The sequence below is a fragment of the Anas acuta genome, chromosome 7, assembly GCF_963932015.1.
Source record: "Anas acuta chromosome 7, bAnaAcu1.1, whole genome shotgun sequence".
Lineage (NCBI taxonomy): Eukaryota > Metazoa > Chordata > Aves > Anseriformes > Anatidae > Anas > Anas acuta.
This window is the reverse complement of record NC_088985.1, coordinates 17297235-17315225: the sequence shown is the minus strand read 5'-3', so window position 1 is coordinate 17315225 and position 17991 is coordinate 17297235. Positions and strand designations below refer to the sequence as shown.

The following is a 17991-nucleotide window of genomic DNA, read 5'->3' as shown; positions in this document are numbered from 1 at the left end:
GAAGAAGACTACTCTTACTCTAGTAAAAAGAAAAAACATCTTCAATTATACACTACTTGGCTTCTCTACCTTCTAAACAAATCAAACAAAAATGAGAAAGCTAGTCTCAAACCAGTTTGAGGATTTATTTTTCTTTCAAATCGATCATGAGAATCTGTAACGATGTTCATTCCTGGGGGACTTCCCTTACTTATGGAAAGCTTCTCCCCAACATACTGAGAATTAACGTTCATTGGAAATAAATAACCTCAACCTTTTTCTCCTTTAACTACCTTTGTTTCTTATCAGAAAGTGAATAGTCAATTGCGAGAAGGTTTGCCAAGCTCTGCCACCTCATCTGCCTGGAAGAAGCTGAAAAAGTGCAGAACACATCTGTCATTGCACAGCCCAAACAAACCAACCTCTGTGTCTGTTCCATCTCTGGCTGTAGAAATCACACAATTTATAGCGCTGACATGATCTGACACACAGGTCAAACCCACATCTCTCTTTACTGCTTTTTATTTTAAATTTTATTTTGGTAGTGCTTATGGTGCTTATTCATAGGTGAGGGACCATTGTGTTGAAGACTGCTGTTCTTCTATTACTGCATTTATTAGTGGAAAATGAAATGGAAAATGATAACAAAGAGAAGGGTGTGAGGCAATGAAGTCTCACGCTTCTTGAGTTACAGACAACACCTTTCCTCAGCTACCTTTCATATATACACACATATACAAAAATGACAGTCTCTATCTGTAACAATCCTGACTCCAATTTCTGTCACACTGGTAACAGAGCCAAGTTTCACATTTCCTTAATAAATTTCTTCATTTCAGTGAACCTCAAAAACCAAAAGCAGTGAAAAATAGTTCTATCCTACTGGAACACTTCATTAAGCAATTTAGGAGCACTTGAAAATATTCATGACTGTGCTTTAGAAACATGTTCATTCTGGTTATCATCAGTCTTACTTCATAGAACTGGAAACTGATGCACTTGTCTAGCGGCTGGCACGCAACCTAACTCGGGGAGCTGATGGACAGGACCCGTTCGCTCCAACGAGAGCTCTGAAATAACTCTGAATGCTTGGCAGGGGGAGAATCAGCCCAGGCTTCTAATGAGGGAAGATCAGAAGCCAACAAGCAAGCAGACTAAAACCATCTTTGAGAAAATAATGCATACTCTACTTTTACCTGCAACGTACCCTGTTAGTTAACACAGATTCAATAAAGAAAAATGTGATCCTGATGCTTATAAGCAACTGTTTCAGAGTTAATTCCATAAGATCCTGCAGTTTTGCTGCTTTGTGGTGTTTGTTTTTTTCATTACAAAATTGCAGCCTTCACAACTAAAAATAAAGATTATAAAAACAAACAGAACAACTTTCATTATATACAATAGCAGAAAATTGTGAAATTTGTTACCACAACCACAGAACAGAAATAATTCAGTAACAAAGAATGCTGTAAAGAATTTTAATATATAAAATCAAGCTGCAGAAGTTCCCAGTGCTATCTAAAAGACTACATAGAAGAATGTCTTTCAAGATTTGTAATGACATGGAACTCAGTGGTATAGTCTTCTTTAAATTTTGAGGACTAAAATGTTTTAAAAATAGTAATTGTGCATTGTAACCTAACAATGATCAAATCTTACTTTATCTTTGCACAGCATAGTTTAAAACACTTTGAAGCACAACACAGCAGCTTGTAGGAAGCCCTAAATGCACCTGCAATGGAGTCAAACTCACTTTGAGCACAAGGTTTGGTGTTTTTTTTTTGTCTTGTTTGTTTTCTGCTTGGGGAGGTGCAGAGGGAGACAGGGGAGTTGTTTCCCCTTTTTTTCATTTTTCAAGATAGGCTCTTCGCTCCCCTTTTATTCAGAACAGGTCAGTCTTGTCTCTCAGCCTTAGATGGACAGGTGTGGCATTTCCTGATGTTTCATCACTTTAAGTTATCTAAGTTGGATCTCTCTCCTTAACTTCAGATCTTGCCCTCGAGTTACGCTGTTAACCACTAAACATTTGCTCCATATGCAGTCTGAAAGCCAGCTGGGCGCAGACCAGGAAAGCACTGCTGGTCCTGCTACAGGAGTTTTGATGACAACTTTTCTCCAAGTGCTTCTGGAACTTAATGATAGCTTCATATACAAAACATTCAAACTTAATTCTCTTCCAAACTTCCCGATAGCAAAAACCCCACTAGCATATTCACTGCACCAAAGTTCTCTTGCAATGGCTACATTCCAATACAGTTGAGAGTATCCTTAACAGCCACAATATGAAGAGACACCACTAAAAGCCTTATGAATAAGCTAAGCTTTTCCTATTTTTATTAGTTTTAATGAAAACAAATCAAGGCATCAGAACTGAAAAAGAAAAATGTACTGGCTTAGCATAGAACATGAGCAATTCCTAATACTGAATTAACTGCATTTCTTTGATTTTTATACTGATGATCTGTTCTTGGCATGTTAGGATGAGCCATTACAGAAGAGCATGAGAAAGGGATTTCAGCCAGGAAGTTTGCACTCTAGTAACACTGCGTTCCTGATGTCTCTATTAAAAAAAAAAGAAAGAAAAAAGCCTGTCTCTCTCTGTATTTCCTTCCCTTCAGATCCGCAAAGGTCTGGAAAGGACAGCGCAGACAGCAGAATTGGGAAGCACAACTGTTCCTTACAGAAATAAATTGCTGAAGCCCATCTCGTTGCGTCTGGTCCATGCCCAAGTACTAAGTCAAGATCAACTATATTCTTCACATAGCTGATCTTAGGCCAGCTTGCTGTCAGATGCAGCCAAATCTGGAAATTCCTTAACCACCCCAGGCAATCTATTCTAAGGTCTCACCTGGTTTATTGCCATTCAAAAGGGTTTTGGTTTTTTTCCCCCTAGTTTCTAACTGGAAGCTTCTTGTCCTTTCTGCTACAGGTTTGCACTTCTGCAACCTGTCAGAACATGGGCTTGCAGAGTCAGTGATCTTCTGGAATCACCTCCTCCACTTTGGGAAGTCTGGGGATCAATACCAACTTTCTAAAGCTTCAAAGGAAGATTTATGGCTTGAGATAAGGAACACAACTGATATTATGGAACTACTGAATTTAAAACTTGCCTTTGTTTCAGACTGCTGAAATTCGCATGAAAGATCATAAAATGAGTTGTGCTTCATTTGGTTAGAAAACAAGACAGTAATTATTCTTCGAGATAATCCCTGGGATTGAAGTTTCAGACTTATTTTTAAAGTTGTGAAGCTGAAATATCTGTGAATCCTGCCCCCTATTCCCAGTCTAAGAGATCATTGAAATCACCTAGGAACAAAGTATTCAGTTTGGGGGTACGGTGACATTTGCACTATGTATCTGACCAGACTGATGGAACAAACCCTCCACTTGATGCACGTTTACCAGTGACTTTTTAACCCAGCACGTAGAAGCAGCCTGGCGTAAAAATAAATTAATGACTGAATACAACAGGCAACAGCTAGTGAATCAGATCAGTGTCCATGCACTGTAAATTTGAGTCCTGTCCTTGGCAGCCTTCTGAGAATCAATTATTCTCTTCCAGCACTGAGCAGAAGTTACTTCTGGATGTGGATAGCACTGCAGCACGCATTTGTTTCAAAGAACAAAACACATTCTCTCCAAATGCTTTAGTATTTCCTATGTTAACAGGTTCTGCCTTTTAGTAAAAGCTACAAATATTAACATAGCCAATCCTTATCCCATTGCTCAACATATCAATACTATTCTTGCTCTAACTCAATTGAAAGCTCTTTGTTTTAAAGCTTTTTCTTGTCTACAATACTTAACCTCACATCTAGAGCATCACTCTCCTCCTGCTCAGTACAGCAACCTGGTTCAACAGAAATTCTGGCTGCTAAACTCCCTTTTCTCCCATCCAGCTACATACACCTCCACCTACCTGATTTCCACTAGCTCAAACTTCTTCCTTATTATTTCCTTATATTTGCCTTCAGGTGTGCAAATAATTCTGACCCTATTTGTCTCTGCATCACTTTCAAAAACCTGCAAGTCTGATAACAATCAACCTAAACCTCCTTTATTCCTTTCTTTTATGGTCTATTCTACAATATGTATTTTTGATACTGCTGTAGCCCAAGATATACTAAAAAAGCACAAAAGAAGAGAACAAGATTTTTGTAGCCAACCTATTGTCTCAGTCATGTCATGAACTTTTCATAACAAATCCTTCAAATAGGCACCTAATCAGACCCATGAATTACTGCAATTCCAGTTCTTTAAGCATTCCAATATCCTATTGTTCTCAGTTTTCGCCTTAGAAAACAATCATTTCTAAGCAGAAATTTCACATTCTTCCTGTTTTTGTTGCATGACAGAATTACAAAAAAGAACAGCCCTGTTGGAATTTATCAATCAATAGAGCATTCTTTCTTGCAAACTACAAAAAACACTCTGTCCTATATCCTGGCACTATAGAGCTCCCAGCACAATCCCTGGAAGGAGAACAAACTCCGTAGCATGCTCAGCACAGTGGACGGATTTCCCCCTTCCTGCCCCCTTCCAGCTGTAATAAACAAACACCACAGCAAAGTCATGCTCTAGAAAAAGGAAAACAAAACAGAACACAGTAGATTTCAACATTAATAATAAATCAAAAAGCTGCTCCAGTGTTACAGCAGGCAAACGACACAGCGGTAAGGACAGCTAGTGTACTAAACAAACAAACAACCTTGAATAACGCCACAACATCTTAAGGAACAGTGTTTGGGATTCCAGTACAGTCTCTGCAGCTCTTCCTTGTATTTTACAGCCGTTGATGCAATGTTCCTTCAAAATGGCCAACGAACAGATGCCTGGAAGGATTTCAAGGCTCACTTTGTAGCCATAGACAGCCAGGTAGCTTAGCAAGTTTTTAAATTACTTCAAGTATTTATGCAGTAAATGTCTTCAATGTGGCACAAAACTAAAATGGGATTTGATATCCAGTAACAAACATCACTGTCCTGCGATCCCTCATTTTATAAAGTAAATTAAAATCAAATAATATTTATGGGACTAGCTGAGCATTTACAGTAAATACTGTGCATGACATCAGAATCCCTAGAAATAGCTGCAGCAAGCCAAGCAAGCACGAAAAAAATAACTACTTTAGTGTTATTCAAAGGCTAAATTTAGCCTGGTGAAGACTCTCTTCCTCTGAAGTCAACGGGAAGTGTCTCCTTTGGCAACCATTCCAATCGGGGAAGGAGCACGAACCCTCTCTGACCAACACAGAAGGTATCCTGCGAAGGCAAACGGAGAGCAGGGGTGGCAAATAGACTATTTCCCCCAAGTCCTGCCCCCTTCACAAGCTAGGCTGGAATCAGAACATGCCAGCATGCTTTGGAGAAAAGCAAACGCGTCCTGCTCCATCCTCGCTTGCTCTGGCCAGCATCTCGGGCAGTTCCACCTGATAGCATGCAAGGCTAGTTACCTCTCCCCAGACCCTAATGGGACATTTTCGCATGGTATAGAGATCCAAATTCTTGGCTTCCCACTGGATCCAGCCATATCTTCTCCCTCATCTTAGCAAAGCCTAAGGCAAGATTCAAGAGAAACAGGATGTCAAAGAGCTGGAGGCTAGGCTGCCATTACCCTGGCAGGACAACAGTTAGAGGCTTCCAGAGCAGGCAAGAACAGCGGGGCAGGGGAGGAGATGAGCAAGGATGGGAAGGGCTGATCCTGCTGCAGCAGGACACAGAACGCTCCTGGTGATGCCTGCAGTAATAGGTACGTATTACACATATTATCCCATTTGTCATATACAAGTTTACACGTACTGTGTGTGCCAGGCAGCATTGACATTTTCAGGAGAGAAAGAGAAGACTTATCCAGAGGGCAGCAGAGGACAAGTAAATGCTTTTCAACAGCCTTTTGGGATTTTTTGTTTTTCATGTACTGTTTTGCTTAAGGAGTTTATGAAGATGAATGCAATTATCTCCGTAGTCTGGGGCTATGCCTGGTGCATCCCTTTGTTATTTAGTATCCCCACATTTTCAGTTACACACATGTGAGACAAGCAACATCTCTGGTGTTAGTGGAGGTTTTATTGTACTGTAGTTGTTCTTTTCTTTGCTTCTTGGGGGAGGGAGGGCTACATCCCCAATTTCAAATCAAGTTACACTCTTTATTACACATCTTTGTAATATTTGAATTGGTAACACTGATTATCAGGGAATTTTTCAAATACTTACGTACAAATATCAACATTTTATACAATTTAATTACGGTGGAAACTTGTCATCACATTGCTCAGAGAAAAAACAAAATTGTGAGATGCTTTCAATTAATAAACATACAGGAACCAGGAGTAAGACAGTTCTGTAACTTCTTACAAGCATATTCCTGCACAATTTTTCTCTTGCATACTTTTATAATAAGTGTCTGTAAACATTCAAAGGGTTGTAGAATAGGCTTGGGTAGATCACTGGTATTTCCCACAAAGAACAGACTGCAGGATGAAAATATATAATAATTCTGGTTTGGATTAAAGCCTGCTGAAATTCAATTTTTTTCTTTGTCAAGTACTCATTACTGCCCACATTCAGAAATACTTGTCCACATGATTGTTGATGCGTTTCTTCAGAAGTTTTCATTGTGCACCGAGTTTTGTGAGCTATTACAATTCCACACGCAGCCCGATTTAAGTTGTCTAAAACGTGCAAAAACACCTTTGGGATTTAGCACAATGCGAGGACTTTGCTGAAAACTTAAAGTGTTATAACATCTTACAGCTGAAGATGGCATTGGTAGGATCTTCAGATAGGAAACAAACCAAAGTCCTCAAAGATGCTTGTGAGCAAGAAGAGAGAGCAGCATTTTTTTCAAAGGCTGCATAATTTCAAAGTAGGCATATCGCTGCTGGCATGAGATTTGTGAATTCTACTGCTCTACCTGTCACTTAAGAGGTTTATAATGACACACTTTTGCTGTCTTGCTGAAATGTGCAGTAAGAATTTTATCAACAAAACGAAACATGTTCTGACCCAATGTATGCTTTTTAGTACATATTGCAGAGATTCTGCCACCTTCCAGTCTTATAGAAGTGCTTGTGCTTTGCTCTTTTGTACCGGTACTGCTAATCCAGAAGCATCTTGTTTCACAGTTCACTTTTCCATACCAGATAGATAAATGTTCATCTTCTCTTTCACATGGCTTTTTTCCTCTCCTTTTTCAGTGCTCTCGTGTCAAGTAAGGCTTGACACGAGAGCACTGACAACTACTTGACAACTACTATCTCTATTAGCCCAAGCAATTCCACCTCAGAGTTCACTCGACCTTCAGTGAAATGACAGAACCTGTCGGACTTTTGGTATCTCCTTGCCATATCCTACTGTTAGGTTAAACACCAGAATAGTAAAAATTTACGGAGATCATCATTTCCCAAATCCTTTTCTCTCTGCCCTCAGCTACCAAAGAATGCCAGCAATCACCTGGCAATACTTGAGGGAATGATCCAAAAAACAAGCTTCAAATCACTTATCCCGCTGAACTTCACAAACTCAAACCAGATCATGTCTGTCTCAGCCATTTCACTACAAGGAAGGGGATATACTCAATATCTCTTTTATTTGTCTGCATAGCTGTATTTCTCACTTTGGATGTGCTATCCTGCTCCTTACTTACCACAACATCCTCTTCTGAAGATACCACTGTAAATATCATCCTGTCTCTTCATTTCAACAGATGTGTTGATATAGATTCCCCTCCAAAAGGAAATTACTTATCTCTTTCATGCCTTAAGAGTCTCCTCTTTGCTGTTCTTTTGCAATGGAAAAATCCCTTCAGAACAATCAAAAACCTTCCTGGATATCTCATTTCAAGTCTGTCTCTCACCTTCACAGTCACTTATCAGCAACAAGACAGCTGTTATAGTACATCACCTGTGAACTTCAAATGATCTTAATTTAAACCTTGCACTCTCTATTTTGCCATATGGTAAGACATGCTGTCTCTCCTTTTCATTTCTGAACACAGAATTCATATTACATTAAGTTCTCCCAAAATGAATTTAAATATTTACTTAAGTTTTACCATCCGTTTGTGATCAAAGAAAATATCTCAGTACCAATTTCAGAGAGAGAAATAACTGCTCAGGAAAACTAAAGGTAGATTTTTTCATCCTGTTTTGATTATGTCCATTTCTCTCACCAGATAAGAGGCAGCACTGGGTTTACAGAATTTAAGAGGACACAAACCAAAACAAAACAGCAGAAGCACTAAAAATTAATGGGTAGAAACAAAGGGAGATGTAGGAAGTACACAAGAGTACTTGGAATCAGAACTAGTATCTATATCTGACTGTCCAGGCAGCATCTATGACAGTTACTGTATCAGCATTTAAAACCAGAATTGATGTTTTCTAAAACTGAGACCACAAAGAGTTGCGCCTTTTGATGCAAACATCAATATTTACAGTAGAAAATACCTTTTAGCCTTACATAATCAACAGCTTTGAACAGAAAAGCCTTCCATGCTGACATTTAAAGCAACTCTGAAGGAAAGGTAAATTCTGAAGAACATATTAACCATAAGCAATAAAATATTTATAAACCAAATGACAAATTAGAAAAACACACAAAGAAAATAGACGTTTTTCTGCATGAAGTGATCATTTCAAACACAGAGGTTCATGATGATCCACACTTCACTGATGAGAGTCCTTTTATCTGTAACTTCACCTACAGTATTTTCACAACGTAGTGGAACATTTTAAGAACAGCACTATGAGTATCATCACCCAGCCACTAATCAGATTCACCTTTGCTCTCACCAATTTACAGATGCATGTTAATTAAATATTGGTGATATATTACGCTTTTTTTTTAAATAAATGAAATTTATTTCCAACCTTTACCTTGAGAGCACAGAAGATGCAAGAATCACCCATACACTTGTGCGTCGTGATTTGTCGGAAACTGCGACGAAAAATGTCCAGGTGCCAGAGAACCTGAAACACAAAGAGGAGCACAAATGATTTTATGAATATGCTGCATAAAGCTTTGATTAAAAATGCATGTTAAACGATTCCAGAAGCACATTAGTGTTAATGAATGTCACTTTTAACATAGTGTGCCTCTTAGCTATCTGCAAGCTGGTATTTTCACCTTACTTTCTCAAGAACTGTAATACTCAGGAATTAATTTAGAGCAGGACATACCTCTCAGTTTCTTTTCACGTGCTAAAAACATGCTGCTTTGCCTGTGTGGCATTGCGGGCTCCAACTGCAGGTGCCCTGACTGCTCCCTGGTGCTTGGACCACATTGAGCAGTCGCATGGCCACACTGCGAACCTCAGCAGAGCTGTCAGAAGCCCCAACAGCCATGCAGGTAAGCTCCTTGGCACTTCACTCCTCCTCCCCAGCAGCCTCAATGTTCTGAGCAGAAAGGCCACGTGTCAGAAGGAGCAACACATGAACAAGATCTTCCACATCAAAACAATAAATGACTAAAATTCCCTGTGCCCACTGTTATCTTTACTAAGTGCATTTACATCTTCTGATGACCGGTGGATTTCTAACCCTAAGCAGTGTGGGTAGTTATTGTGGTAATGATCACAGCACATAAAAACAAGCAGGCTTCGTACGCCCTTCTAGCACCAGTGCAAGGCAGTTTGCTGCGATAGCACCAAGCTTTATTGCTGTTTTACCACCAAACCTGTGCAACCTTGGGCAAGCATCTAAATTTCCACATGTACAGAAGTGACATTACTGCTTTGAGGTGCTTCACAGTCAGCTTCGTGGTTGCTGAGCGTGGTTGCTCTTTCAACCTCAGCTAACAGCAACTGGGCTCTCCTGCAAGCCCTGCCCTCAGTCCCACCAGCCTGGCAGGGGGCAGAGGCTTGTGTTGAAAGAAGCCCTGACCTAAATCGCCCCGTGCCAGGCTCCAGACGGAACGGGAAGGTTGAGGCTGGCATGTGACTGACTAAACACTTCGTTAGCAGGAGCAGAGGAACCAAACAGCTAATTCTGATTAACTGGTCCAGTACAATGCACTAGAAAAATGCAGTATTCTGAAAACTGTACTGTTTTCAAGAAGTGTTGCTAGCTTTCACAATTCGTTAGCTAAGTTATAGCACCCAAATGTTACCTTAACTTGTATTACGAAATCAATGCATTTAGAGAATCTTTAATCTGTCAGGTTTCCAAACCTGCTGAATTGTGAGGGGTATGTTTATACTCAAACTCTCCCAATACTTAAGGGCCTGGGAGGCAATGTAAACCTTTGAAGCATCTGATTACATACAACATTCCTGAAGAGCTACTACAGACTTCACAAAAAGAAGAAATAATACATTTAGGAACGAGTCCAATTTTTAAATGTAATTGCCTCTGGAGTTTATCTTGAATGTTTATAGAAATACTTAATAGTAAGGAGCAACAACATTCAAGAGTCTCTCAGACTCGCACAATGTTAAAAATAAGATGAAAAAACAGAAGTATATATTATTGCAAAATGGTAATCATCTTGTTTTCTGTTTTATTTGTATTCAGCTTTAACTGTAAATATTTTAGGTATACTATCTCTCTTGAGCTTCAGAAGGAAATGGCTTATGCAGCACACTGCAGGCCAGGTCGCAGGCTTGGCTATTTCTTGTACGCTGTGCGGCTGCCATTAGGCTCCGCTTAGTTCTGACCTCGGATTAACTCAGCATCAGGAGGCAGCCGGTGATTACACCTTACAGCTTCACAGAACAATACAGCACATCACTGGAAACTCCACTTTTCTTGTGAGCACTTTCCTTTGTACCCGGTCCTGTACTTCCTGGCATATTAAGCTGTTTGAGGGTCACAAGAGTTTCCATTTGTATTATTCGTATCACCAGGCTATCCTGAAGCCTGAAGCTATCTGAGCAGCTCATTTTTCTCATGGAAAAAGGCACAGTGACCCAGTCTTGTGCTACACAAACAAGTCATATGAAGGGAAGGAGCCTGAAGTGGGGAAAGGATTTGAAACCCTTCAGCTAGAAGGGCCGAAACTCAAACAGCCATTCCAAATATGCAAACAGTGACAATGCAAGCAGAGCAGCCACTTCACCACATTTTGACAGAGGAAAATTATTTTCTCTAAATCAAAAGGTAAGTACTCAAATATGTAAACTAAACTACAAATCAGCAATTAAAGAAAACTGGACTGCGTAAAAATATTCCGTACAGATATCATTAACCCTTTGGGTCATCAAAAAATTACTTTTAGGAGTAGACATACTGAAACCTATTCAATATTCTCTTATTTTAAAATAAATTTTCTACACATGTTCACCTTTGGTTGATACATAACAAGTTTTCACAGAAAGGAATCACTATGTGATTGTACAAATGCTGTCAATTTCACCAAGAAAAACTGGAAATTCCCAGAGCTGGTCTGTAACACAGCTAACCTGCATTTCCCAACTTTGCTTTCTTCTACCTAGACTCACAAACAATTACACAGTCAAGCCTGGCTGTACACGCTGCACAGCACAGAAAGTATTGCAATAGACAGAAGGAGATGACAAAAGCAGTTTGCATTCTGTGATCTTACCTGTAGCGCGCTGTTCAGGAAACAACTGTTCTGTCCCGGTTCATTGCTCAGACCTTTACTGGGTGCTATTGAGGTTGTATTTCGTGGAGTAAACATCCCCTGGACATTCCCCCGACCCACAGAGAAGTAACTTCTTTTCCAAGACATCTTCCAGTTTTAGCTGTAGAACATACAAGCTTTGGCTGGTACAGTGTTTCACGTGATCAGATCTTCCCTTTCTTTCACCAAAATTCAGAACTGGAACAACGTCCAATATTCTGTTATTTATAGTTTAAATTCAATTTAATCTTTTCTTGAGGACAGAAGCAGGTTCTTTTAAATCCAGCCCAGGATGCTAGTCTTCATTTGATGCTTACATATGCAAAACCCTCTTTTATAAGCAGCCACAGACAAAGTTTGCAGAGGGAAGGAATCCATCGTCTTGCAAGTTCATCTGTTATGCTGTTTCTCCCTTTTCCAAGTGGGTAGTGACTTCAGGGAACAAATGGCAGATTAAGGAGGTCCCTGAATCAAGAGGAGAAAAACAACAGCTACCTCCCGCCCCCCTTCCACCCTCCCCCCAAAACAGTTTTTCTAATTCTTTTATAATCCTCCCACAGAAGACGGGAAAAATCCAATTAGTAAGAGAGCACTGAAACCAAAACCATAACAAAGTCTTTGCAGCTCCCTTTCAGTTCCTTCTGTCTTGGGTGATGAAAGAGACATTATCCTCACAGGAAAAAAGCAGCAACTCCAGAACTTGAGAGTGACGAGCTTTAGAGTAGCGAGGAGTCTGATACAGTCCCTCTAATTCTGAGTGCAATCTTTAGAAGTTCCTCCTCCTGATCCTCCTTTTGCAATCGGAATGCCCAGCCGTGCCAGAAAGCTTGAGAGAGAAAAATAATCAAAGGCTTGCGTCATTTAATTACTCTCTTGGTTTTGTGGTGTTCTGCCAAGACCAGTGTTGCCTCACCTCCCACAATACACTGAATCTTCTGAGACAAAGCAAAAAATATAAGCCCTCCTCCACCCAAAAAATAAAATAACACGGAAAAGAACGCAGAGTTATAAGAAAAGCATGGTAGAGCAGGAGGGCTGACCTATGTCAATAGAGTTAAGAAGGAAGTTAGATTTAAGAAGAGAAAACACATTCACACAACTATCATGCCAGTGTTCATACATACCCTTTGCAATCCTTAAATATTATATTTCTTTAAGATCTTAGTATTTCAGATAGTAGTGGGAGTATTTTGTGAATAGATGTTAATACACTGTCCACACTAGAATTGGGATTTTCCATTGATAGAACACTGAAATGAAGACAAGTCTCTGCACTGACTCAGAAGACCAGAGCTGTCTTCAAAACAAAATACTCTCCATGATTTATTAACCATAGACAATGATTTTATATATATATACACACACACACGTATATATATAAAGTTGCTTAACTGAGGTACACAGAATAATACAATGTCTTCTAGGAGACACTGATGCTTATGAAGAAATCAGCATCATTCAATAAACACTGCTCTTCCTACCCTAAGCTCACTTTTGTCGTTGTCTTGCAGAGAACATTAAAAAAAAAAAAAAGAATTTGTTCTAAAAAATTCCTATAAACTGCAAGAATTTATGGTAATTAAAAAAAAACTTCTTGTAAGAGTATCCCACCTCTTTGCCACCTCTATTTACTTTACAGCCAATCATATAGCATTTTTGTGGGACACTGTTAATGAGGTTTAGGATTACCCCATTATCAATAACAGAACAACTGAATATACCCAGCATGAACAAGACAGATCTATTCCACGTGTTCTGAGGAAGTAATTGCACCACAAAATAAGCACATGCAAAATTTGTGCATCAGCAAAAAATAATTAGGAGTGTAACTCCTTACAGATATACCCCTGGGTGTCTGCAAAGGCACATTTTTCACCTTCACCACAACGATAAGTAATTCATCTTCTGTCAAAACACAGGATTTCCTTAACATCCATGGATGTCTTACAGTAGCCTAACCCAGTCCCTGCTAGTAATATTTTGTTCGTACTTCTATTAAGCTAATTCTACAAATATTAACGAAGTCTCAGTGTTGCTGTAAGGCAGGCAAACACATGGTATCAGGTAACACAACAAAAATATACAGATGAATATTATTCCTAGTTGCCAATATGCCATGCAAAATTTTCAGATGTGCTTGTAAGCCTGCAGACACAGTCCATTATCATGCCAGTCGTGCAACATTCCTGAGCACTGAACATATACAGGTTTCATTTCAAAGCAATTTCAGCCTCAACCCCCCTTTTCTTTGCTCAATCCCTTAATGAATCACGAGCCAAACACACTGTGTGAGGTAATTGACTTTCAAGCAACAATTTAAGAACCTCTGTAAACCAACGCTACTTGCAATAGGTGCAGCACTAAGCCTGAGCTGCAAGAGCCAGGAGCACGATGCCCTGGGAATGGGCTGAGGTAGGCAGACTTGGTGCTAACTCACAGAAAGTCCCTGAGCCAAGCACTCTGCCATCCCCTTTCCACAGCACCTGTGGGAAGATGGAAAACACAATCCACAAGACATCCCAGAAGCACAGGAGTGAGTAAATACTCATGAACTTCAATTCAAGATTCTGCTCTCAAACTGGGCTATAAGTCTTCAAGCCAAAGTGTCCAGTTACTACAAACTGCATACATTTTTCTACTGGTTTTTATTGTTGTGGGACCAGAATCAAATTAGCAGCTTTGTATTCTGCCTGTCATCACAAGAGGAGTATTGCAAGCTGGCAGGACTCTTGCAGTAATCACACAAGCTTCTTACATTTATACAAGGCTTAGCAGAACTGACTTCTTAGCCTACCTTCCCCGTGATTTTTCACAGGGAGAAGTTCAGCCTGCTCATTTAGCTAGATGGCTGTTGCAGAGCTAAGAGAATGAGCAGGAAGCCTGTAATCAGGTAACCACCCAGTTAGGACAGAACCACATCTCTGGAGATTAATGGCAGTGTCACACTTGACCAAACACTATAAACTTACCAACGCTACAGAAGAGCTACAAAATGGAAGCCTAATTAGTCCAAAATATATGTATGACAATATTCATATGGATCCTCTGTTCTACCATGAAAATCACAAACAGGATAGCAAAAAGCAGGAAAAAAAAAAAGAACTTAAGGAAAAGAGCAATCATCACTATTAAAATATTCTGCTTTGCTTTCACCACCAACACAGCCACCACCAGAGAAAAAGCTAAGCCTCTTGTATTTTCAACTCACAATAGATAATTAAAAAAAAAAAAAAAAACAAAAAAAACAACAAACAAACCACCAGTGGTTTGTAAGGGAACGGAAGGGCACTGCCACACAAGCTTGTCCGCAGGCAGAGGTGTTCTCCAAACACGCTACTTCTCCCTGATATTGTGTGAGCTTGAAAACGATCCCAACCACAAAACTAAAGAAAAACAAATTTACTCTCTGAAATGAAATCACAATAACACAATGATACACACAACGTGCTTCAGAGAACTGAATAGTTAAGCGAGAAGAAAATACTTTCACATATTATTTCTGATTAAGGAAGTTTTTGAGCAAAACTGTTCTCCTACAAAGGACAAAAGAAAAGTTTTTTAATAGGACAAGGAAAACCCTTATAACTCAACTGCTAATAAGGTTTCCCATCTTTCTCCAGCATTTTAATAATAGGTCACAACAAGTGCAGCTCCATATAGCTCTTACATTACAAATGAAAGTTACTCAAAACCTGTAGCTCCATGTGGCATACTGGCATGACCCCAAGCAAGTGAGTTTGAAGTAAAAAAGAACGGCATTATCAGATCTGAGAAAACAGTTCCTACACAAAACAGATGATTCTCATTGCTGGAAACTTTACTAGTCCAGAAATATGACCAAAACAAGAGTGCCAGATGCAAAAACGTAAACGATGCTCTTGGTTCATTACTCAAAATGTTATCTTAGAGACACAGTGAATGGACGCAGACAGCCTAAAAGCTTCTAATGCACTTGAGTTTTGTTTATCATATGAAGAACGCTATTCACTGGAATAAAGCACAAAAGTAATCCAGCCAGCATGATTAAGTAAAGCTAACTAGATCCCTGAAAAGTTGCACAGACATAATAGAATTGTTATAATAAAGAGTAAATCATTTATAAAGATTATATAGCTAGAAAGCAGAAGCTTATCATTCTAAATTCTCCCTCAAATTCATCTAGCTTCCATGCTGTTGGGAAGAGCTTCCTTGGGGAGGGAGGGAGGGCTCCCAGACAGCAGCAGGCTCCCAGACAAGAGCAGCGCATGGGAGCAGCACTCACGTAGCCTCTCCAGCAGTCTACCCCCGGAGCAGTGCTGGCCACAGCTCAGCATGTACCTATGGCCTGAAGAAACCTGACAGTCTGTCCTTGGGACAGCAGGGCACAGGGCTCTCACAGATGTGCCAAAGAAGAGTTCAGGTCCCAATTCGTTCTAATATTTATTTGCACATCGCACAAATGTAGCATCTCAAGTTGTATCCTTCCTTCTCTGGTGTGGTCCCACTATTCTACTTCGCTTTAAGGCAAAAAAAATAAATAAAAAATTGCCACATTCCTCTTACTTCAGCTTCATGTCTCTCCATACGTTTTAGGCTCCTGCTCGATGAATCATTCCAGGCACAAGGCTGAATTCAAACAGCCAAATTAGGAAAGGAGACGCTTCCATTTAGTTCTAGGTACGGCTGAAGCCACCAATTAAGTATTTATCACACTTAGATAAGAGCAGAGGTCCAGAACTTATTTTTAGTGACTTGTGTTTCTACATTGGTGTTTTCAGAAAAGAATGTGTTTCCCACCCCTGTGATCCTACCACCTTTTCAGGCAGTAGAGACCAGATAACTCATGTTGAGAATAAACTGTCCTTTCACATACTAAAAACAACTATGAAAGCATAAACAGATGAAAAATGGCTTGGAAATCCCCTATTTCAATAGTTTTCATAACACAGAAGATAATTGTCCAAGATGATGCATTTCAGTGGGAGCTCTCACGCAGCTGGCTCCCAGCAGGGTCCCCTTTCAGCGCAGATGCAGAGGAACAGCCCCCTGTCCCCTACCCCATCCCAAGGCTCAAGGGGGAGCGCCCTCACAACCAGAGGCTCAGCAACTTTCTCTGTGTAACTGAAACAATGCAAGTAATGGCTAATTTCTACATGAATTATATTATATTTAATCGCAGAGCTCAACAACATGAAGACCTTCATTGACAGGTTAGACCTCCCTAAATATCCAGCTTGGTACCTCAGCCTATGCTCAATCTTGAAGGTGATGAGATAAAAGAGGGATAGACTGAGTACTCACTACCTAATAGCCATAAGGCTAGATGAAGTAAAGAGTGAGCAGTGCAGAGATCTTAATATCCCTGAGAAGAGCCAGCTGCCTCAGTACCAGAGGAGATCACATCCTCTGGAGAGCCTCTTCTCTGAGAACTGCAGCTAGCTGGGAATACTGGGCAGATCTCTCTGTGCACCTAGAAGATATACTGTAACTACTGAGAAGTACAATCATTTCCATTCATCTCCATCCCCAAGAACTTTCTGATAGCACAAATGGGACAACAAAGAAAAATCTTTCTGCTTTATGCACGCTTCTTCCTCAGTCTTGATTGCTGTGCTGGGAGAAAGAGGAAAAATGCCTGCAATGCTTTTGCTGTCAAGCTTACACCCATTTTATAGTCTTCCGCTTAAACGGGTAACTTAATTACAAGGCTTTACCTTACTTCTGCCTACAGGGTGGAACTGGGAACTGACAGCACAGCTGATGCCCACGACATACTCACACCGGTCTTTCTTATCTTTCATTCTGCTGTTGCACAATTCCTTGTCTGCAAAGCATTGTAAAGGTATGACAAAGCTCTGAGTATCAGCTGGCTCCCAGGAACCACATCAGAAAACACATTGGGAGTTTCTGTGAAGTTCAGATGAGTGTTCCTTTAGACACCAGGGAAGTGGTTCACTTACCAGATACACAGCAATTACCCAGATGCTAGGCTACAATTTGCTAGTAAATGCCATCAACATGATCTCCAAGTAAAGATAAAAAACAAAATTCCCCCAGACTCAAAGCTGGGCTCTGTTACAGCACGAGGGCATGACAAGCCGTGACAAACACGGCAGGTTTCTCAGCAGACACAAGGAAGGCCATTTATCCAAGAGCCTGCCCCAAGATAATGGAAGCCAACGGGGAAGGGTCTCAACAGAACAGCAAGCAAACCAGGCTGCCGTATGGTCTTGACAAAGACTGCAGTGATTTCAAGCACTACCACTTGTACAGCCTACGAACCACTAGAAGAAACTGCAGGCAGGACACTGAAAGGGCCCAAGCTTCTTGGGATTACCACTCCCTGAAGCAGAAGCGTTGGCATTTCTGCACTGCAATACAGCTTAATATTTCTACAGAGAGAAAACTGAGTGCTCTTTTTAAACGAAGAAATATATTCTTGTACTGACTTTCC

General features: G+C 40.2%; 1 protein-coding gene across 10 annotated transcripts in view; it reads right to left on the bottom strand.

The window, feature by feature from the left end:
• Nucleotides 1-17991, bottom strand: part of USP54 (ubiquitin specific peptidase 54) — a 98951-nt gene that overhangs the window by 38554 nt on the left and 42406 nt on the right. For 9 of the 10 annotated variants that reach the window (XM_068689654.1, XM_068689645.1, XM_068689652.1 and 6 more), the window contains exons 2-3: nucleotides 11520-12384; nucleotides 8855-8947 (exon numbers count right to left, since the gene is read on the bottom strand). In XM_068689654.1, coding sequence (XP_068545755.1) covers nucleotides 8855-8947; nucleotides 11520-11666 — 240 coding nt within the window. In that variant the 5' untranslated portion in view covers nucleotides 11667-12384. Of the gene's footprint in view, nucleotides 1-5431; nucleotides 5534-8854; nucleotides 8948-11519; nucleotides 12385-17991 lie in introns of those variants that run through there. The other variant, XM_068689653.1, reaches the window with a different exon arrangement.